Below are 23,521 nucleotides of genomic sequence, written 5' to 3'. Positions count from 1 at the left end.
ATAAATAAAGGTTTGGAATAGTGCGTGGACTGTGTGTTTCTTACAACATGAAGATGGTTCATTTTGTTTGATGGTCCAGTATTTTGTGAAGGAAAGATTTTTTGGGGGAAATTCTTGATTACTACATATATATGTATGTGGCTTTTGCTTCTTGCTTTAATTAGTGTTCTTCTCTCTTTTTCTGAATGGTCAAAGCCACTCTCCTTGGAAGTGTATATGTTACATTCATTCTTTCTGTTGTGATAGGGAAATCCAACAATTTTCATTCATAACGAAATGTTTAGAGGATCATTTTCATTCCTTCAATCGTGTATTACAACGACCGCATCACATCGCTGGATTAATGAAATATTTGAGCTTGAATAGATCCTATTTGATGTGGAAATTGTATTTCCTAAGTGGGGTTAATTTCTCCATAGAGTGGATTTTATACATACGATTTCTACGATAACTCTACTCCGAGTAGTAAGTATCGCAAAAATTTATTTGCATGGCTTTGAAAAATATGCTCTTCGTTCCATTTAACTCGCAAAACAATGTTGCACAATATCATGTGCCGAACAAGAAATACTTCATTTAGAGTGGAAAAAATATTTCTGAAATATTCTTATCCTCATCTAAATGTTTCCTAAATTTGACCAAATCTTATCTTAGCTTCATGTCTATCCATAGACTATATCTAATTAGAGTCAACTTATGCAATCAAAGTGTGTTCTAAATTTTTGAAATTGATACAAAAATAAGCCTAACTAAAAATAAGAGACATTCTCCATAGTTTGATTTGTGGAAGAAAATGGAAGGACCGAAGTTGTTGGGGAACAACCTTTATTATGATGGGCTGATAGTATAGTATTTATCGGGCCGAGGCCCAAAATATGGCGGCATGATAGTTTGGGCTACATGTAACCCTATTATCAACGTTTTCCATTTTAGTTCGTCCTTAAAAATGAAAAGTTTTTAAAAATAGAAACAATACTCCCTCTACTTTTTCTTATATCTTACTTTACTCTCTCATCATTAACTCAAAAAACAACACTACATAAAATCATATGCCAAAAAATAAATATTGCATATTTAATGGGACGGAGGGAGTATTTTTTTTAATAAATATCAACAAACATCAAAATATCACGAGTAGTGATAAAATGAAAACTTATATATCGTACAACCTCAAAACTCCTCAACACAGCTTCAACATTGTTTCAATACAATATCAACACAATGTAAAATTTCAAGATTTTAATGTCAACACAGTATTAACACAATATCAACACAACATCAATCATTGACTACTATTGAAATTTTGTTGACATTTTCATGTTGATGTTTTTTTGTGATATGTTGAAATTTTTCAATGGTTTAGATCATAGTTTTGAGTTTGTACAATATTAAGAGTTTTCATTTGATCACATTCCTATCACAATAATTGATTAATTTTCTTATGTCATATCCTATTAATTTTTACAATTTTATGAAATATTTCGATTTTATTTTCAATACCATCGTATCGTATGAAAAAAAAAGTCGTTTCAAATCGATTCAACAATTCTCTTTATTAATTCCACAAGACAAATTATGTTTTATTATTATTATTATTATTATTTGAATGAATGAACGGATAAATTGTAATAAATCATCTCATTATTTAGGAGTGAGGACCGACAACTTTAAAGTTACCGAATAAGTTGAAATTCTAGTCAATCTTGTAATTTTAAAAATAATACAAAAATAACATGCAATTTGAACTTGTTCGCACGAAAAAAGTTGTACTTGAACATCGTCGTCTATTTATAAAGATAATGACATTGTTTTGTTGAAAAGCATTCGCAGCCAATAATTGTGAACAAATCCATATTCAAGTTTTTTCTAATTATTTTTAAGTTACCGAATAAGTGGGAATTTAATCAAATATTATTCCAGTAATTTGCCCATAATACGACACAAGTACACTCATCGATGACATGAGAAACACTAGATAATGGGCTCTCTAATTTAACAAAAGCATACAATAAAACATGGAGACCTCTTTAATAAAGAGGTTGTGACATTTGTACCATCAATTATTTTCTTAATCTCTAATTTCACACCTTAATCAATGCACGTGATTAGCAAAACAAATCCTACCACCACCTAACTCCGTTGACACCTCCTCTTCCCCGGCTTCGCAACCGCAACTTTACTCAGTGATGGCGGCTTTTGGTGCAGCCACTTCTCTTAAGATGACGATCGAGAGTATGCTACAATCGTCTCGGATTTCGCTGGTTCCTCCCTCTCCACAAGTCTTACTATCGGCGTATGAGGCCATGGTTAGCTTGCAGAAAGTTTTGTTAAAATTGGATGAGACGAGCTGCAGCAAGATCAGGACGAAGGTGAATGCTTTGGATGAACGAATCAAAGAGGCCGTATGGGAATTCGAAGATTTACTCGAATCTCATTTCTATGATCAGATTCTTCCACAAATCGAAAGCTCATCAGTAAGTGAGAGAGATAACTTGCCTTTCTCTCTAGATCTCCGAAGTCTGCAACAGAATCTTGATTGCTTAGTGGAGAGGGTGATGGTTATGAAGGCGGAGTACGATGTTGAACTGCTGAATATGCCTGAAGAAGTAGGCGAACCTATTTCCTCAAGAATTGATTTCAGTGGAATTAATTCAAACATGGTTGGATTATCAACAGAATTTAAACAAGTGTGTGATTATCTTCTTGAAGAAATTACAGCTGATGTTAGATTTGTAGATGACAGGGATTGGCTATTAGTTACAGGGATGGCAGGGGTTGGAAAGACAGCTCTTGCTAAGAAAGCATTTGAAGATCCATCCATTCAGAGACATTTCGACTTCCGAGCATGGGTCAAAGTGGGTAGAAAATGTGAAATCAATGAAATATTACGATGCATTCTAGCTCAAGTGGATCCCAACATTCACGACCAAATGCTTACTCCAGGAGATGATAATGATGATGAGGTGGAATTAGACAAACTCTTGGAAGAGAGACTGAAGGATAAGAAATGTCTCATTGTGTTGGATGATGTATGGGAATGGGACGCAGGTCTATATCATTACTTTCCACATGAGAATGTCCGAATCTTGGTTACAAGCAGGCTAGGAATTGAAGAATCATCGCATCATGTCATAGTAGGATTGTTGACTTTCGAAGAAAGCAAGAAATTACTTGGCGAGAAGGTGTTTGGCGAAGAAGGTTTTCCTCCTCAGCTTGACGAATTGGGAGAGGAGATTGCCTACAAATGTGAAGGTCTTCCACTAATGGTAGTCACAGTTGCAAAACTCCTATCCAAAGAAGATAAGACGCCAAAATATTGGACCGAGGTAGTTGTGAAAAAACACAATTCAGTTTTCGTGGATGCATATAATCAAATATCAGAGGTACTTTTCCCAAGCTATGAATACTTATCTCAATTTCTAAAAATGGTTTTTCTCTATATTGGAGCTTTTCTTCCATATAGAGATATCTTACAAAATCGCATGCTCTCCCTGTTGCATGTTGAAGGGTTTATTGAACTGCGTCTAAACCAAACTGAGCAAAATTTTGTAATGTACTGCTTGGAGAGGCTTGCAAACTATTATCATCTTTTTCTGTTTAGAGAATCAAAATCTTGGTTTTCAAACCGACAATGTCGCGTGCATTCATGTTGGCAGCACTTGTGTAAGAAAGAAGCTAGTAAGATCAAGTTTCTGCATGTCTTACAAGGTTATGATGATGTTTTGAAAGACCAACGTCGGTTGTGTACCCATGCTCACATGTTGTTTGCCTTTAAACAAGTGTATGACACAATAAAAAGTGATTGTGCATCCACTGTTCGTTCTTTCCTTTGTCTTGGTCCTTACTATCACTATCCAATGCCAATACATGCGATGGGTTTCAAGCTGCTCAAGGTACTAAAAGGAAAATTTTTGACTAATTTGTCAAAGTTTCCAACCCCACATCGGGGGTTTTGTTATTTGGGGGAGGGTCCTTGGGAGACCCTCCTCATTTGTAAACATCCTCAAACATTTGTATTTCTTCTCCGTTTAATATAATGGGGCTCAAGGGTTTTGGACGAGAATTTTGGGCCCGAATCTTATCAAAGTTTCGGTGTGTTTTTTCTTTATTATTTATTTTGTTCCGTTTTATTTGGGGGGTTTTTTCCTCGATATTGTTTCAATTTTTTTGCGGGTTTTGAGAGGGACACCGAGATAAATTGTTGAGTCTGGATAAGAAGAAAAGGGCCCCCACCTTTTCCGAATTTTTTTGGGGAAGAATTTTATCGGGGTAACCCCATCGGGAACTCAAAAATTATCAATTTTTTTCATTTCATTTTTGAGAAAAATTTACCCTGCCAAAAAAGGGAAAGGGTTCACCCTTTGGTTCTATTTGTTTTGTAATATAATACTTTATTTGGTTAAATAGGTAATGACGAAGTAAAGGCTGCCGCATCGTGGGTCAGGTTTCCCACCCCAAAATGAAATTGAGGGAGTTTTGACTGAGCCATTTTGGTACCGAGGGGGGGTTCCCCACTTTTTTCCAAAGGTCTTGACATTTTTAAGAAAAAAAACCCAAGATATAGATGAAAAAAGATGGACCAAAAATTTAGGGAACAGGCTTGTCGTTTTTGGGTGTATGCAAGAATGAGACTTCGCATAATTGGGAAGACCCCGGGACAAATTTCAAGAGTGGTCAATAAGCTCCTTATGAAAAAAAGGTTTTTCCCGATTTAATACCCTCCGTACCATTTGAATGAACACATTACTTTGTTTAATCGCAAAAAATTTAACCCGCAAATTTAGAGTAAAATTTTGAGGAAGGGGGACCCGGCATTTGGGGCTGCGCCTCTTCCGATGAATTTAACACGAGACCACTTTGCTCCATGGTAAAAAAAGTGTTAGAATATTTTCCCCGTTTGTATAGTCATGAATTGCGAAAGGCGATAAAATGAAAGGAAAAGGCTTGATAAGAAAAAGGGGTCACAAGGCCGATAAAAGGGAGGGGAAAGGCCCAAAAATAAAGACAGCCCCCAAAGAAAAAGTGTGCTTTCGGGGAAAGGACAGGGAAAGACCGCCCAAAGTTGAAGAAAAAAGAAAAGGTTGCGGGATGCAAATGTTGCCAATGAAAAAATGAGGGAGTCGATTTTCTTTGACGTTTCACCTACAACATCGATCCAAAAGATTTTTGATTCAAAGGGACCATCAAGGGTCCCAGGGGATGGTTCTTTTTTTTCAAGAACTCAATGGCGGATTGAACGGGAAATGAAAAACCATGTAAGACGATGGCTCAATCAAGCGAAAATCGAGGATCCACCAAAATTTTAAAGGATTTTTATGGCCCCCAAAGAAGAACATTCACGGGGCCTTAAACTGGCCTATTGGAGATGGAGGAATTTTAAAGCAACTTCGGAGATTGGTGATTTTAAAGGCGAGGAAAAACTTTGTATTACTACCAAGGTAGTAAAAACTTTTTGGACAAAAAGAACCGAATTCAAACAAAAAGGAAAAGGGACAAGTTGCATTTGCGATGGGGGACATGCCGGAGATCATTGCAAATTCTCGAAAAGGGGTTTGGGCAAAGGAAAGTTTTGAAAATTGGTTTTAGCTTTGGTTCTCAACGAAGGGGAAAATTTTTGGCACTTCAATCCATAATACAAAAGGAATTCGTTTTGTGCACTCGATGGGGGGACTGGCCAAATCTGGAGGAGCATTATTTTTGTCACTTTTGTTGATGATTTTTCCAAGATTTTGGGTGTACACTATGAAGAGCAAAGATGAAGTCCTTTTTTTGGGATTTTTTTTCTAGAAACGGGGAAATAAAGTGAGTGACCCTTTCCCCGATGACAATTGGGGGTTTTGGACCACAATGAGAAATACACCAAGCAAGGAGTGTCGAGCGAAATCAACCCCGGAGAAAGTGTTTTGCTTACCGTTCGGCGACAGAAATTTTGGGGCCCAGGGGCCTTTCATACCTCAACACATTTCCAACGTTGCCCTGTTCCGCCATTGATGGAAGACTCCTTTAGAGGTATTCCGAAACCCCAACCGAAGATTTTTTATTTTGGTTTGCCGAATTTTCATGTCACCGAATCAAAATGATCCACTGCGGGGGTTTGTTTAGGGTTTCGCTGGTGTTAAAGGGTATTCCAGGTGTTTGGAGTCTAAAAAACATTGTTTTTGGGGGTGTTACCGATGAATCTTCCATGTTAATGGTAAACCAAATAGTTGATACTCAAAGGGAGAAAACCCCAGGTGGAGTTCAAGAGCACTGGGTCCCGACTACAACACCACAAATGACCTTCCCACAAAAAGAAGAGTCGATGATGAAGAGGTTCCACCCCAAGAACCTTCGCAAAGAATCGTAGCCAATTTCAAAAAACGGTTTAAAAAAAAGAGACTGCCGTTTTTAAAAATGGTAAAAATATGACTTCCCGTTAGATGTTCCAAATATCTTTTCAAAGCTGAAAATTTAGAAAGCGAGGGGAAAGGGTTTGGGAAAAAGAGATGCAACCTTCAAGAACAAGACGGAATGGTCCGGTAAAGGAAGGGCAATTGGGTGCAAAGGGTTTTTTTAAAGAAAGAGGATTTCTCAAAAGAGATGTTCCTACAAAGCAAGATTGGTAGCAAAAGGGTACGCCCGTAGAGGGGAAATTTATTACAAAGAGGTATTTTCTCCCCTTGTTAAGATTCCTCCATTAGAATTTTGTGGGGTTGGGGAGAGCTGAATTTGGGGGCTAGCTCAACTTGATGGGCCGCGTTTACATGATTTTGGGGAAATCTATAGACCCCAAACCGAGGGGGTTCGGGTTTTCGGTAAAGAAAATTGGTTTGAAGGAACAAATCCGACGATTTAAACCTTTCAAGAAAGTGGTACAAAAGGTTTTATAAATTTATGAAGGGCAAGACACAAGAAGCAAATACGACCCCGGGGGATTTCGCAGACTTCAAGACTTTTCCCACATCTACCTACTTATAAGTTTATGATATGCAAAAAAAGATCAAAGAGCCAAGTTAAATTGCGATAAGGCCCAGGGGGAGTTCGAGAAAGGGATTAAGCCAAGAAGATTCTCGAGGAGATTACAAGTGAAAGAGGAGGCAAGCTTTGGGGTGAAGGGGATTTGACCAAAGTATTTCCCCCTTTTTATAAACGATGATTCCAAACCCTTAAAACCCCACTTGCCCTCATTTGAAACTTAGTTCTCGCTATTCCAAATCGATGATGAGCGGAAATATAGGCGAAAATTCCCTATGCTAACGCAGCTTTGGGAAACGATGTATGCAATGGGTACAAGACCCGACATTTCCAAAGCCCTCAGGGGGATACATGCTGATCCAGGGGATTGGGAAGCGAAAGGATTCGGATATCAAAGATACCAAAATTGGTTTGTTGTTTGAGGATAAATCACTTGGTCATTTTGTAGTCTGATATTGGATTCGACTATGCCGGGGATTTTATGAAAATCTACTACCGGTATTTGTTCACTTTAGCAAGGCGCCTTATGAAGTCTATTTTTAAAAAATCTTAGCTTTGTCACGAAAGGCAAGTATACCAAGCCGAAAGGAGGATGTTTCTGGTTGCCAAAAAATGGGGGGTTGGTCAAACAATTAAGGTATTGACAAAGAGTGTTATTCATTTAGCAAAAAATCGTCTTTTTGCAAGGACGAAGCATATTGATGTTCGCTATCATTTTTGGGAAATTTAAGAAGAGGAAATTGTCATCGAAAACCCCCCTTTGGGGAATCCCGATATGTTGACCAAGGTGGTGACGGAGCCAAGTTTAACATTTTTATTGGTTAATATTCCCCCCCAATGGGGGGCGCTGACAGCGCCAAATGAAAGACCGCGAGTCATTTGTTTGGGTGGAGAAGATTTGGGTCGGGGGGATTTGAAATTTTCCCAAGGGGAGATTTGTTAAGTTTTCCACAAACTTTGACTAATTGTCAAAGTTTCCAATCCCCATCTTTGGGGATTGGTTTTTGGGGGGGGGCGCCTATAAAAGGAGACTTCCCCCATTTGTAAACATCCTCAAACATTTGTATTCTCTTTCCTTTTTTTCCTAGGTGCCGAGACGGGAATTTCCAACTCCCTTATCAAAGTTTCGGGTTTTTTCTTTTTTATTTATTTTGTTCCCCTTTTTTTGGGTTTGCTTTTGGATATTGTATTCAATATTATTTGGATTGTAGTGGGTTTTTTACACGAGAAAAATTGCTTGAGTCCGGTAATTAAGGAAAAGGGGGTCCCCACCCCTTTTTCCCAGAATTTTTTTGGGGAATTTTATCAGGGGGAACCATGGGGTTTAAATTAAAAAACAATGTCTTTTCACTATTTGAGAAAATTTACCCGGGTTTTCTCAACAATGAGATCATTAAAAGGTGGAGTTGTGCAATTTGCCTACAAATATATGGGACATGCAAAACTAATTTCTATTAAGGTCGTGCAAGAGACCACCAACCCCTACTGGTGATGCTACTTTGGACAAACTCTAAATCTCGCTGGTGTTAGTACAAAGAGTTGCACTAGAGAAATTTCGAAGAACCCCAATTTAAGTCTTAATGGTTGGATGGAGTTGGAACCTTTTGATGACGACAATAGCAACAACTCATTGAGTGGCTTGGATTATATATCGCGGGAACTCCATAATTTGGTGGTACTTACATTTCGTAGTGAACCCGAGATGAAGTATGAGTCTATGGTTCCTTTTACAATGTTCCCATCAAGTCTGACATGGTTGAAATTGGGTGGCATTGGGTGCATGGAAGCACCTAAATGACATTGGTTCGTTGCTACCAAATCTCAAGGACCTTGTCTTACAAGACTATGCCTTCCGAGGGCCAGAGTGGAATATAGTCATTGGGTGCTTTCCAAAACTTGGGGACATTGGTAATTCAGGACACTGATTTGGTGCGATGGAGAGCTCAAAGGCTAAGCCTCCCACGTCTTGAACTACTAAGGTTACAACATTGCTACAAATTACAACAACTAGAATGGAACGCATATGATGAAAAGCATACAATTGAATTAATTGAGTGCAATCCCTTGGCTGTAACCTCTGCCAATCAGTTACCGGAATCTTTGTTTACAGTTCTTAGTTACAGTTCTTTTTGAGATGAGAAGTCGTAGCCAGACCCCTTTAACTTGGTTACCAGGTTAGCCTCCCTACTTCATATAATTTGCACAAACCATATAAATTCACTTATTTCTTTCCTATAATGCATGTGCTTGTGATTTAAACTTGTGGTGTTTTTGTTATATATTATTGTAGTATGTGTGTTTTAAGTTGTTAGCTGCTCTTTTTCTTGCTAGTCTGTATGGTTTGGTGGTTTTATTACTCCCGTGCAGTGTGTTTCCGAATTCGGTTGGAATTGTTGGATTTTGCTGAGGATCAGAACCTAGACGTTGATTTTAGTTTGTAACCAAAGCTGTTGTCTGTTAGATTTGTATAAAAAAAATACTGTAGTTCCGTTATGCATGATTTTCACTTTGTTTTGATTCTTGTTGAATCAGTTGATGCGTTTCTGTTATAAATTCATCAATAAGCTCATTTTCGGGGTGAGAATTTATTTATATGTTTATTTATCGATTCAGATTGTGGTGTTGAATGTACAAAAGGGGGATTATTATTGATTCTTGATTATTTTGTTTTTATATTAGATTAAAAGGGGTTTTGTATACAGTCTCCCTATCACTTTTGAAAAATGGGATTTCAACCTCTTTCTATGATGTTTATAGAGATTCACATTGAGGAATTCTTGCAATTTTAGGTTATTTTTTTTCAATTAGAGTTCAAAAAGATCAACAGAATACTTGCAAATGTAGAAATTGTTGTAAAATTTGAGATACAAAAAAAAGGTTTTAAAACCCCGGCTCTTTCATAACATGATTTTTTAGTTTTTAGCTACAATTATTTTGCATTTATTAGGCCATGAGTTCTACATTGGTGCATTTCTTCCTGTGGTCTAATCTTGGTGAAGGAGGGCACAACATCCTCGGATTAATCAAGATCCTCCTTGGAGTCGGGGGATCTTCCCGTGGGAGGCTAATAAATTTCAACATTGTGCACCTCAAGAGTGTAAAACCAAAACGCGCTTTACATTTGCTGATTTTTGTCATTCATCATGTTTCGTGATACTGTTTTTCAAATTTTGGGTCCATTCTATGGCTTATGTATTTTCATTAGTACTAACAAATCTTGCCTTCTGTTCAAAAAAATTTTCATAGAGTCTTGTGTTTATTTCTTCTTTCCCCATTCATCCGTTTCCCAAATTAATTTGACCAAATCTTATCTTGCTTCATCTCAGTCAATCCAAAACTTTTCTAACTGAGTCAACTTATGCAATAAACTTGGTCTAAATTTTTGAAATTAACCAAAATTTAAAAAGCCTAACTAAAAATAAGACATGCATTCTTCATCAGTTTGATTTTGGGCGAAAAGGAAGGCCTGAAATTAATGGAGGCTAACCTTTCATGATGGGCTGATAGTTTGTTTTGATTGGGTAAGGCCCTGATGGATATCAGAGTTTGGGCCCATCACATGACTCTACATGGAACCATATCACCTCATTTTTCATAGTACTACTAAAATATCATATCCTTTCAATTTTTCTGATTTCATGCAATATTTTTCACTACCGTTGTAACTTAATAAAAAAAAGCAAATTGTTGCAAAGTATTATAATCCTCCGTCCCTCTTTAGATCGGTTATCATTTTCGGTTTATTTAGTCCGTTGAAATATTCCTAAATGTTATCGGCCCCACATTCATTCCACTACTTTTCACTCCTTTTATTATAAACTAATATAAAAAGTAGGAATGCTTATTCCATATCTTTTTTACCAACTTTCACTTTTCATTCTTAAAATCCGTCTTAAGCTTCAAAGGATCTAAAGTGGGACTGAAGAGAATACATTTGATCAATAGAAATGAGATACAGTATGGTTCGTTGCTACCAAATCTTAAGGAACTTAGGTTAGAACACGAAGCCTTTCGATGGTTGTGTGCTTAGATTGAAGCGGAATCATTAATAATTACTGAAATTAATATAGATCGAGGATTGTGTACAAGTGGAGAAATTAATGAATATTGGAATTATATTATATCGAAGGTTGTGTACATAGATTGAGCCTCAGTCACTCAATTAGGATAATTTTCCAAATGAAAATGCCATATTTTTATTAATATTCGAAAATGAAAAATACACATATTGCTTGTATATGGCTTCAATAATTGAGCATAATTACCGCTCCTTTGTATACCAATACAAAACGTTAAAATTATACCAGATTTTTTTTTCTAACATATCCAATTTATTGATTGATGACCAATGATTTCACTTAGCCAATTGCTGCCCACACAAATTCAAAATCCCACTTCCACATTACTCCTTCTCCTCTTCACCAATTCCTCCCTCGTTGAATAGCATCACCTGTTGTGTTGTGTTTGATTAGCCATAATTCAATGGCTTATGGCGCTGTGACTTCTCTCATGATTACGATTCCGTCTATTCTAGAATCATCTCGAATATCACTGGTTCCTCCCTCCCGAGAAGTCTTACAGCGCACCTATTTGGTCATGTTTCTCTTACATCAGGTTCTTGTCAAGTTGGACGAGACGGGCTGCAGCAAGATCAGGACGAAGGTGAATGCTTTGGACGAACTGATCAAACAGGTCGTATGGGAATTGAAGATTTACTCGAATCTCATCTCTACGATCAGATTCTTCCACAAGTCAAGCTCGAGAGATCACTTGCCTTTCTCTGTGGATGTGCAGCTTATGCAAAGAAGTGTTGATTGCTTAAGTCATAAGTTGTCGGCGTTGGAGATAGCTTACATTTATGAACTGAAGAATATGCGTGAAGAAGAAGGCGAACCTCTTTCCTCAAGAATTGATTTTTGCGGATCAGCTCTAGCATGGTTGGATTATCTGAGGTATTTGAAGTGTAGAGATCAGATTAGTCAGGTTCATAATTACCGGGACTTTTTCTTGTACAGAAAGTCTCACCAAACTCTCACCCACGGCTGATTTTAACAAGTAATACAAACTAAGATCACTAGAATCTAGTTTAACATTACAAGCCTGAAGCTATCACTCCAGCCTTCAATCGCACTCAAGTACTGCACACTCAAGGAACACGTCAGCAATACAAGAGAGATCCTCTCGGATCTAAACACAAGAAAACAACTAAACACCAAAGAGTAAGAACAAGAGATCAGAGAAACTTGGCTCGCAGACCCCTGCGACCAACACGATCTACTCTTCCAGAACTTAGACCCAAGGAGCACAAAAGGATTGGATAGAGTTAACCCTCAGACCACCAATACCTCCACCGTGAAAGCCCCTCACACCAGATCAAGATCCACCGGACAAAACCTCCACTCACAAACCCTAGAACTTCTCAGAACTAAGCAATCGAAGAGATTGCTTCACACCAAGATCTCACACAAGATCTTACTCTCAAAGAACCGAGAAAGATCACAAGAGATAGCCAGGAAGATCACCGGAGAAGAGAGGAGAGAAGAGAGAGTTCTAAGTCACACGAAGAGAGAGAGAGAGGTTGTGAGATATGATAGGCTCAACAAAGCCAACACACACATAAACAGTCTCAACCCTACATCCAACGGTTAGGAAACAAACATCCAAAGAGAGGACACGTGGCAGCATCTGGTGAGAGGGCTAAGTAATTGGGCTCAAGCCAATTAATAACATCAGGCTAACAAATAATCGACCCAATAAGAGTCCATCAAATATCCAACATGAAGTTATCAAAATTTGTCTTCTTCATGAAGTTAATTGGAATTGCTTCACAGTTACCGAATGGCAGGTGTTGGAAAGCACTCTTGCTAAGAAAGTATTTGACGATCCATCTATCCAGGCACATTTCAAGCTTCGTGCATGGTCGAGTGGGCAGAAAATGTGAATCTAATGAAGAACTACGTTGTATTCTAGCTCAACTGGATCCCAACACTCGCGATCACATGCTTACCCATGGGGAGGATGAACAAAAATTGGTTGGAATCTTGGAAGAGAGTTTGAAGGATAAGAAATGTCTTATTGTCTTGGATGATGTGTGGAAACAAGACACACAATTAATGGATAACTTGTCACGAGAGAATGTCAAGATCTTGCTTACTGGTAGGCAAGTAACCACGAAATCAATAGTCAAATGCGTACGCTTGTTGAATGAAGAAGAAGGTAAGAAATTGCTTGGTGAGAAGTTGTTTGGTGAAGAAGGTTTTCCCAGCCCCACCTTGAGAAATTGGGAGAAAAGATTGCCAAAAATCGAAGGTCTTCCACTTATGATAGTCACGGTTCGAGCTCCTATCCAAAAGAGACATGACCCCAAAATTCGGATGAGGTAGTTAAAAAACAACATAATTCAGTTTTCGTGGATGCATATGATCAAATAGCAAGGTACTTTTTCCAAGCTATGAGTCTTGCCTCAATATTTAAAATACTCTTTCTTTATATGGGGAGCTTTCCCTCCTAATATTGATATCTGCAAAGCGAACTGTACCGAGAAGATAGTGCTGAAGGATTTCTTGAACACACAATAAAAGAAGGATATACTAAGGACTTGAAAACTCTTTGTCACTGTTATCATCTTGTTATCCACGAAAAAAGTAATGATTCTGGTTTTCAAAGCACAGGCTATGGGTGCATTCTTGCTGGAGGTGCGTGTGTATGAAAGAAGCTAGTAGGATCAAGTTTTTGCATGTTTTACAAAGTTTTGATGATGTTATTAATCACCAGCGTCGGTTGGGTGCCCATTGCAACACTTTGTTTGCATTCATAGAAGTGTATAGTAGGATAAAAAGTGATTGTGCATCGATTGTCCCTCTCTTCTTTGTTTTGGTCCTTACCAGCAATATCCGGTGCCAATACATGCCATGGATTTCAAGTTGCTCAGGGTACTAGATGCTCATGAGGTTCGATTTTACTATATCCCACTTGAGATTATGAAACTTATAAGTTTAAAGTACCTTGCCCTAACATGCAATAATGAGATCCCTGTTTCCGTATCCAACCTTTTTCACCTCCAAACCTTAATTATAAGGCGGCATATGGGCATTATAAACATGGTTCTCAGTCATTTATTCCGGTGGAAATATGGGGCATGCAAGATCTACAATGTATCAAGATCCGGGGAAGAGACCTACCAACCCCAAATTTTGATGCTACTTTGGATAAACTCTCCTGTCTTTATGGTATGAGTGCAAAGAGTTGCAATAGAGAAATTTTGAAAAAGCCCCTAATTTAAAGATGTTACATATTATGCTGGAGTGGAGCCTTTGTGATGAAGATGTCCCCCCACTGAGTGGCTTGGATAATATCTCAGTTGAACTCCAAAATTTGATGCTACTTGACTATCGGTAATAAACCCCTCATATGACATACGGTTTATGGTTCCTCTTTGCGTTTCCATCAAATTTGATAACTTTGGGGGTTTGGGTGGCTTAGGGTTTCATGGAAGCATATGAATGATATTGGTTCGCTCCTACCAAATCTTAAACAGCTCCATCTAGAAAGTATGCCTTTGGGGCCCCAGAGTGGAATATAGAATCTGGTTTTTTTTGAAATTTCAGTCACTTGTAATTGAAGATTTGGATCTGGTGCGATGGAAGCTAAACATGGAACCCCCCAAACCACCTATAGCTTTACTTCTGCCAAAATTACCGGAATCTCTCGATTCGTTGCCACTCTTCTTTTGAGATGGAAGTATGACTGTCAACTTTATTGGTTAGTCTTCCCATTTAACTTGCATAAATCACATCAGTTCTTTCTTTTTTATCTTAAATGTTTTTGTTTTGATTTGAACTTTTTTTAACTTGTGTTCATTTTTTTTTTATTTGAACTTAAATAGCAGTGATTATGGCATTTTGTTAAGGTTTTTACACTCTTACATCTATCAAGGGAGATAGAGGAACACGGTTGAATGCGGTCAGTTTGGGAGCATCTCTCCAAAAGTGTGTTTCGACAAATTCTTTGCGACTCCAACTGAGTTGTTTGGTATTGAGAGTAGTAAACAGTAGCAGGGAGGGGCACTGTGTTTTTTAAATCAATTTGATACGGTCAAGAAATGGGAAAGTTTGAAGGGGGAAAAGGGGAATGGTCTGGCCGCTCCCAATCCCCAGCTAGAGGGAAATTTTCGAGAGAAGTTGTTAGCAAGAATATCTCCATTTGTTAGGTTGTTATTTGTTTCCCAAATTTTTTAAATATTTTAATTTCGTAATTTGAATTTCCTATAAATAGGGAGAAGCGAAGAGAGGAAATCATCTCTGGAGCAGATCATATTTTTGGGCGACTCTGTCGTTGGGCCTCCCTTTGAGGTTGTTTTCTTTCCCATTAATTTTCAGAAATAATATTATTGAGCTATGTTTCCTTTGATCAGTGTTTACATTTAGCACAGCTCGTGCTAAACAAAATTTGGCCTTTACTCCTAACTTGGTGCGGTGACGTGTATCGGACGGACTGGACTGGAGGAGTTGGAGAAGGCCCGGGAAAATCTGGCTAACAGCAAAACGGTGTTGGAAGCAGCGGTCGAGGGAAATTAATTCCCAGTTTCCCCGGGGAGTGAACAAGAACCCCATACTCCGGAGATCGTGCAGGGTTGCTGCTCTCAAACTGAAGAAAGGCAGTACCTGAGGACGACCAAACCCCAGCAACTCGGAGCTTGGCAACAACAGGTGCCACATCAGCATTCCCCATGCCCACTTTTGTTGGCACAGGGTTTCCCGTTCCCCATGCCCATTTTTGCTGGCATAGAGGCCCCGTGGCTAGCAAGCGCAGGCAATTTTTCTGATCTCGGGCTTCCCCCGAAAACGGATGGGCGTCGTGGGGGGTGGCGGGCCACATTTCCCCTGGTACCAGCTGTTGCGGAAAGGGGACCCCTGTCTCACTTGGGCCCAATTCACCGGGAGTTAATGAAACGTTTGGGGGCATGGGCCCTGGCAATACGGGCGTTTGCGGCTGTCGACACACAGATTCTCTCGCTGAATATGTAGCGGCTTTCAAAGCACGTCTCTCGCAATTTCCCGGATATATCATGACATCAATTTTTCGGGTTCTTTATGGCAGCCCTTTCGCCCTGGGGCCCGCCTCCGCGGTCAGCGCCGGGCCTCTCCCACAATCACGCCTGCCTACACAAGTCAGCCGGGCCCTCATTCTTGAAGGGGCACCCCACCCCCCTCTAAATTTTTCCCTCCACTGGTTCCTCCCGCCCGGTTTCCCTACGTTTTCCCCAACTTTTCCAGGAATATCAGCATATCGCGACTGGTACCTGTGTCAAGTGCGGCTAAAATTTGGGCCACCCACGGGTGCCCTCTAAGACCCTCAATGTTCTTATCTGCGAGGACAACACCCAACCGAGGATGACAATGAGTTCGAGGACACGGAGGGGGTGGATGCAAAAATGGGTTTCACGGAATTGTCTCGAAATGGGCTTGATCATCCCAAAACCATGAAGCTATTTGGGGGGGTCAGTTCACAGAAAGTTAAGGTGATGGTGGATAGTGGCGCCAGCCCGTTTTTTTTTCTGACGCTCGCGCAGCTGCGTGCCCCTCACTCCCCCTGCGCCATATTCAGTTATATTGGGAGATGGGACCACTCACTGGCACCAAAGGTTTGTCGGGAGTCCCCCGGTTCGGGAAAAGAAACGTTTTTGGTATCCCGCACATTTTACTCCGGAATATAGATATCATCTCGGGGGCCATGGCTTTCGTCCCCCGGTAATGTGATGGCTAACTGGCAGAATTCCTCTATGTTTTTTCAGTAGACGGGCCCTACAGTTCCCATTACAGGTGACCCAACTCTTATGCGGGGTGCGTGTTCAACGCAGGATCTTCGATCCTTGGACGAAGAGGACTGTTGCTGGGTCCTCCGATCTGTCGAAACTGAGACGACGCCCATCCTATTCCGGATTGACGATGCCTTGCCACCAGACGCCCGATCCCAGCTGCTGCAGCTCGTGTTGGAATTCCCATCTATCACGCAGCCAGCAGGCGACCTGCCCCCAGCCGGTGCGTGGACCAGCAAATTCCACTATTACCAGGTACGGAACTGGTATCAGTCAGGCCATATCGTTATAATCACTTGCAGAAGGATGAGATGGAAAAATTAGTCGCGAGATGCTTGAGTCGGAGTAATACAGCCTAGCACCAGCCCGTACTCCAGCCCGGTGTTACTGGTAAAAAGAAGGATGGGTCATGGCGATTTTGCGTCGATTACAGGGAATTGAACAAGTGTATTGTTCCATATAAGTACCCCATTCCGATAATTCAGGAGTTACTAGAAGAATTGCATGGCGCGCTTGGTTAAAAAAATTGACTTAAAGGCGGGTTATCACTATATCTGCGTGGCTGCCGCTAATATCCATAAGACAGCGTTCCACATGCATTTGGGCCATTACGAGTTTCTTGTCATGCCATTCAGCCTAACCAACGCCCCAGCCACTTTTAAGAGCTTGATGAACGATATATTACGGCCATCCTTGCTAAGTTCGTCCTGGTTTTCTTTGACGACATCTTGATTTACAGCAAATTGTGGGAGGACCATCTACTCCATCTACGTCAGGTATTCCAGGCTTTGCAGGCGAGCGTGGAGTACCTTGGCCATATCGTCTCTCACGAAGGGGTGAAGATGGACCCAACAAAGGTCTCGGCCGTCTTACGATGGCCCACTCCTTCCACCTTGAAGAGCATTTGCGGTTTTCTTGGCTTGACGGGTTACTACCGCCGATACATCAAGGATTACGGCAAGATCACATCCCCTCACAGCCCTTTTGCGGAAGCCGCACTCACCTCCTCCAAACAGCCGTGGCTGTGGCCGACGGAAGTAGCCAGTGCGTTCAAGCACTTAAAAAGGCGTTGACTTGCGCCTCTCCTCCGTATGCCGGATTTCAAAAAGGAGTTCGTCAGTGAATGCGGTGCCTCGGGTTGCGGGTTGGGCACGGTTCTAATGCAGGAGTGCCAACCCGTCGCCTACTTCAGCAAGACACTTTCACCCCGATGGCTGCAAGTCGGCTTACGAGAAGGAGCTCATGGCTTTAGTGCTCGCACACCATTGGGGCCCTTATTTACTTGGTCGCCGCTTTTTCGTTCACACGGATCAGCGGAGCCTCCGCCAACTCTTAGCCCACCCTCTCGCAGCACCGGGCAACAAAATTGGGCTGCCAAGCTGTTAGGATACAATTTTTCAATCGTATACAAAGAGGGCCGACTGAACAAGGCCGCCGACGCCCTCTCACGTCGTGACGAGGCCCTCCTCGAACTGTCGGCTGTATCGCGAGCTACCTGGCCGGAGTGGACTTCAGTGCAGTCCTCCATCGCGGCTGACCCGACATTGGCCAAGATTAAAACGGACTTGAGGCTGGCCGTCCCTCTTCCCCCCACTATGAGCTGGTTCATGGGACTCTATTTTACAAAGGCCGAATTGTCGTTCCCTCCCAGTCACCTTGGATTCAGAAACTCATTGCTGAGTTTCATGTCACACCTCCCTGGGGCCAAGCGGAGCATATCACACATATCGCAGGATTGCTCCAAATGTATATTGGCGGGAATGATGCGTCACGTCACCGCTTTCATCGCTGCCTGCGCGACATGCCAACGTCATAAGGCCAAACCAAAGCCCCGCCGGTTCTACAACCTTTGCCAATTCCGGAACGAGTTTGGGAGGATATTAGTATGGACTTCTGTTTCCGGACTGCCCAAGGCTGGTGGTTTTGACTGCATTTTCGTCGTCATCGACCGGCTGGCCAAGTAAGCACATTTCATCGGGTTGCGCCACCTGTTCTCGGCTCGCCAGGTGGCTGAGGCATTTAAGGCTAAGATCATCCGCCTCCACGCCATACCTCGTTCGATCGCTCCGATCGGGATCCTGATCCCTGTTCCTAAGCCTTTTGGAAGGAACTCTTCTGCGCCACGGGAACTAATTTGAAATGAGCTCGGCCTATCACCCGGAGATGGACGGCCAAACGGAGGTGTTGAACCGTTGCCTCCAAACTTACCTCCGTTGTTTCTCGTTTGATAGGCCGAAGCAATGGAACAAGTGGCTTCCTTGGGCTGAGTACTGTTACAACACCAGCGCCCATTCGTCAGCGGGTACTACTCCTTTTGAGTTGGTTTACAGCCGGCCAAACCCCGACCATCCAGGCCTTTCTACCTAGGGAGGTCAAGGCACAGGCGGTGGTGGACACACTCGCTCTGCGACGAAGCATTGGAGCTGCTGCGCCACCACCTACAACGAGCCCAACAGCGGATGACTATCACCGCCAATAAGCACCGCCGCGACGTCCATTTCAGTGTGGGGGACTCGGTTTATCTCAAGTTCCGACCGCATCGCCAATCCACTCTATTCTCCGCATGCAATAGGAAGCTGGCGCCTCATTTTTCGGCCCTTTCCGCTCGCGGCGCGAAATGGTGAGTCAGCCTACCGGTTGGACCTTCCGGCCTCAGCTCGCATCCACCTGGTCTTTCATGTGTCCTTGCTCAAGCGGGCCATCGGGGATGAGGTGGCGGACTAGACCCTGCCAGAAGGATTAATCAATCCCGAACCCCCTTTCCTCCCAGAAAGCGTGCTGGACCGTAGGGTGTTTGAGCGGGAGGGCAACAGTTGAACCAAGTGTTATTCAAATGGGAAGGGCTAGACAACGAAGAGGCGACTTGGATGGATGAGGCAGATGTTTGAGGCGGACAAGGCTGTTTCGACGGGGCGGCAGTTGATACGGTCAGGAAATGGAAAGTTTACAAGAGGGGAGAAAGGGAAGTGGTCTGGCCAAGCTCCAACAGCTAGAGGAATTCTCGAGAGAGTTGTTAGCAAGAATATCTCCATTAGTTAGCTGTTATTTCATTTTCCTATTTTTAAGTATTTTTAATTTCGTAATTTGAATTCATAGTTATAGAGTAGTCTATAAATAGGGTGAAGCGAAGAGAGGAAATCATCTCTGGAGCAGATCATATATTGGACGACTCTGTCGTAGGGGCCCCCTTGTGAGGATTGTGTTTTCTTTCCCATTCATTTTCAGAAATAATATTCTTGAGCTCTGTTTCCTTCGATCAGTGTTTACATTCTAGCACAGCTCGTGCTCAACCAAATTGAGTGGCCTTTACTCCTAACAATTTATGTAGTCGGTTATAATTGTGTGAGCGTGTTAAAAGCTTCTTCGTGGGTTTTTCTTCATTTGGTTCTTTTTCCATGTCGTAGTATTTGAATCAAACAGAAACTCTTGGTTCTTCAAAAGGCATGTGATCTCCAATTTCTCAACAGAAGGGATGAAAAAATAATCTTGACAATACACATTTAGCTATGAAGAAAATGAAACAACATCAAATTTACAATTGAGAAAGACAACTACTAATTAAAAAGCAAAATAAATCCAATTAATGGAAATTATTTCCTCCTTAGCTATAGCAATGCATTGTTGACTTCAATAAAATGAGCAGGTATGGTGTTTACTTAATTTATTATTGGCAAATGAAATTAGTGGGAATCAAGATAGTATATAATTAAAGATAATGACTTGTAAACAAAGGCAGCCAATTAACTTACTTTGAGATGGCGTGCTTTTCTTCAATTTATCTGTGACTAACGACATGTGCATATTGCTTAACATAAAGTTAGTCAAACATGGTGTGCCTGAGTTAGTCAATGGCCATTGGTCACATTTATTGGTGCTATTCTGATACTGCTTTTTTCAAGAACCACAATTGTGTTGTGTTTGATAATTCATATGGCGGCTTATGGTGCGGTGATTTCTCTCAAGAATACGATTGAGTGTATTCTAGAATCGTCTCGCATTTGGCTGGGTCCTTCCTGTCCCAAATCTTACAACCCACCTACGATGCCATGTTCCGTTTGCAGAAGGTTCTACTAAAGGTAGATGACACCGGGTACAACAAGATCGGACGAGGGTGAACGCGTTGGATGAACGAATCAAAGAGACCATATGGGAATTCGAAGATTTACTCGAATCACATTTCACCGATCAAATTCTTCCACAACTCGAAAGCTCATCATCAGGAGGTGAGAGCAATCACTTGCATTTCTATCTAGATCTGCAGTGTCTACAAGAGAGTGTTGATAGCTTCGTCGAGAGGGTGATAGTGATGGAGGTGGAGTACGATATTGAGCTGGTGAATATGCCGAAGAAGAAGACGAACCTATTTCCTCAAGGATTGATTTTGGTGGAGTCAACTCGGAGATGGTTGGATTATTTAATGAATTTGAATTAGTCAAGGATCATCTTCTTGCAGAGGGTAAAAGAAATTGGTTATCCATTATTGGGATGGCGGGGTTGGAAAGACAACTCTTGCTAAGAAATATTGATGATCCATCCATACGAGGCACATTTTGAGCTTGAGCATGGATCAAAGTGGGCAGAAAATGTGAATCCAATGAAACATTACGATGCATCCTAGCTCAAGTGGATCCCAACACTCACCACCAAATGCTTACCGATGAGAAAGTAGTTGGAGTCTTGGAAGAGAGCTTGAAGGATAAGAAATGTCTCATTGTGTTGGATGATATATGGAAATGGGACACACGAGTACTTGATATCTTCTGGAAGACAATGTCCGAATCTTGTTTACAAGCAGACTAAGAAGCAGACCAGGAATAAAAGAATCTTCATATCTAAAGTACGCTTGTTGGATGAAGAAGAAAGTAATAAATTACTTGCTGAGAAGGTGTTTGGTGAAGAGGGCTTCCTCCTCACCTTAAGAAATTGGGAGAGAAGATTGCCAAAAAATGTGAAGGTCTTCCACTTATGATAGTCACAGTTGCGAGCCCCTATCCAAAGAAGACAAGACTACGAAATATTGGACTGAGGTAGTTGAAAAATACCACAATCCAGTATTCATGGATGCATATGATCAAATATCAGAGGTACTTTTCCCAAGTTACGAATACTTACCTCAATTTTTAAAAATGCTTTTCATCTATGTTGGAGCTTTTCCTCCATATAGTGATATCAACATACATAAACTCATACGTCGGTTGATTGCTGAGGGGTTTGTTGAAGTCATAGGAAAACAAACTTTGGAAAATTTTATACTTGATTGCTCTTTGGAGCTTGCTCGTGGATATCATCTTCTTCTGGTAGAGTTAAATCAACAAACTATGTTTTCAAGGAATGAGTTTCGCGTGCATTCTTGCTGGCAGCACTTCTGTAAGAAAGAAGCAAGTAAGATCAAGTTTTTGCATGTTTTACAAAGTTGGGATGATGATATGAAAGACCAACGTCGGTTGTGTGCCCATTCCAACAGTTTATTTGCCTTCAAACAAGTATACGATTCAGTAAATATTGATTGCGCATCCATTATCCGTTCTCTTCTTTGTCTTGGTCCTTACCACCAATACCCGATGTCAATTCATGCCATGGATTTCAAGTTGATGAGGGTACTAGATGCTCTTACGGTCCGATTTTACCATATCCCAGTTGAAATTTTGAAACTAGTTTGTCTAAAGTACATTTCCCTAACTTACAACAAAGAGCTTCCAGTTTCCATATCAAACCTTTTCCAACTTCAATCCTTGATTATCAAACCAGATATATGCATTAAAAGGCGTGGAACTGTGTCATATATGCCGGTGGGCATATGGAACATGCAAGAACTACAACACATTGAGGGATATGGATTAAACCTACCTACCCCTAATTCTAATGCTACTCTGAACAAAGTCTCCACTCTTTTTGGCGTGAGCGCAAAGAGTTGTACTAGAGAAATTCTCAAAAAAATCCCTAATTTAGAGAGATTATATATTCAGATGGAGTGGAAGCCTTATGATGATGAAGATGATAACAACTCACTGAGTAGCTTGGGTTATATCTCAGAGGAACTACAGAATTTGGTTGTTCTTAATTATTCTGTAGAGAATCCTCATATGGAGTATGAGTCTACGATTCCTCTTTCAATGTTTCCATCAAGTCTAACAGTTTTGTATTTGAGTGGCTTTGGGTGTCCATGGAAGCACATAAATGACATTTGTTCATTGCTACCCAATCTTCTGAAGCTCGAGTTACAACACTATGCCTTTCGAGGCCCATTGTGGGATATTGAATCAGAGTGTTTTTTGAAACTTAAGACACTTGTGATTGGAGACACTGATTTGGTGCAATGGAGAGCTCAACATGGAAGCCTTCCAAGTCTTAAGCTTTTAAGCATACAACATTGCTACAAATTAAAACAACTAGATTGGACGCGTGATCCCCCAATGGTCACAACGACTGCAATTGAATTGTTTGAGTGCAATCCCTTAGCTGTCGCCTCTGCCAAGCAATTAAGACCAAAATTTTCTTTACAGTTCGTTGGCACTCTTCCTTTTGAGCTGTGAAGTCAAAGCAAGATCTAACTTGGTTAACAGGTTAACCTTCCTACTCCTAAAATGCTTGTACTTGTGATTTAAACTTGATGTGTTTTGATTAAATCTTATTGTAGTACTTGAGTTTTAGGTTGTTGGCTGCTCTTTTTCTTACGAGTTAACGAGAATTTGACATCTAAAATGACCAAGTTTCGTAGGACTCTGTTGATGAGGTTTACTTCACTAAGGA

The 23,521-nt window shown here is 40.9% G+C and overlaps 2 protein-coding genes across 2 annotated transcripts; both read left to right on the top strand.

Annotated features, from left to right (window-relative positions):
- Window positions 1-2,086: 2,086 nt before the first annotated feature.
- Window positions 2,087-13,337, top strand: LOC125200513. The gene is made up of 4 exons (XM_048098150.1): window positions 2,087-3,383; window positions 9,902-10,051; window positions 11,569-11,906; window positions 12,800-13,337. Exons 1-4 carry the CDS (start codon window positions 2,187-2,189, stop codon window positions 13,335-13,337), a joined length of 2,223 nt encoding a protein of 740 aa, XP_047954107.1. The 5' UTR covers window positions 2,087-2,186.
- Window positions 13,338-21,897: 8,560 nt separating this feature from the next.
- Window positions 21,898-23,304, top strand: LOC125200512 (probable disease resistance RPP8-like protein 2). The gene has a single exon (XM_048098149.1). It carries the CDS (start codon window positions 21,898-21,900, stop codon window positions 23,302-23,304), a length of 1,407 nt encoding a protein of 468 aa, XP_047954106.1.
- Window positions 23,305-23,521: the final 217 nt, after the last annotated feature.

Source organism: Salvia hispanica, chromosome 1, assembly GCF_023119035.1.
Source record: "Salvia hispanica cultivar TCC Black 2014 chromosome 1, UniMelb_Shisp_WGS_1.0, whole genome shotgun sequence".
Taxonomy (NCBI): Eukaryota; Viridiplantae; Streptophyta; class Magnoliopsida; order Lamiales; family Lamiaceae; genus Salvia; species Salvia hispanica.
Note: the sequence above shows the minus strand (reverse complement) of the source record. Positions and strands in the feature narration are given on the sequence as shown.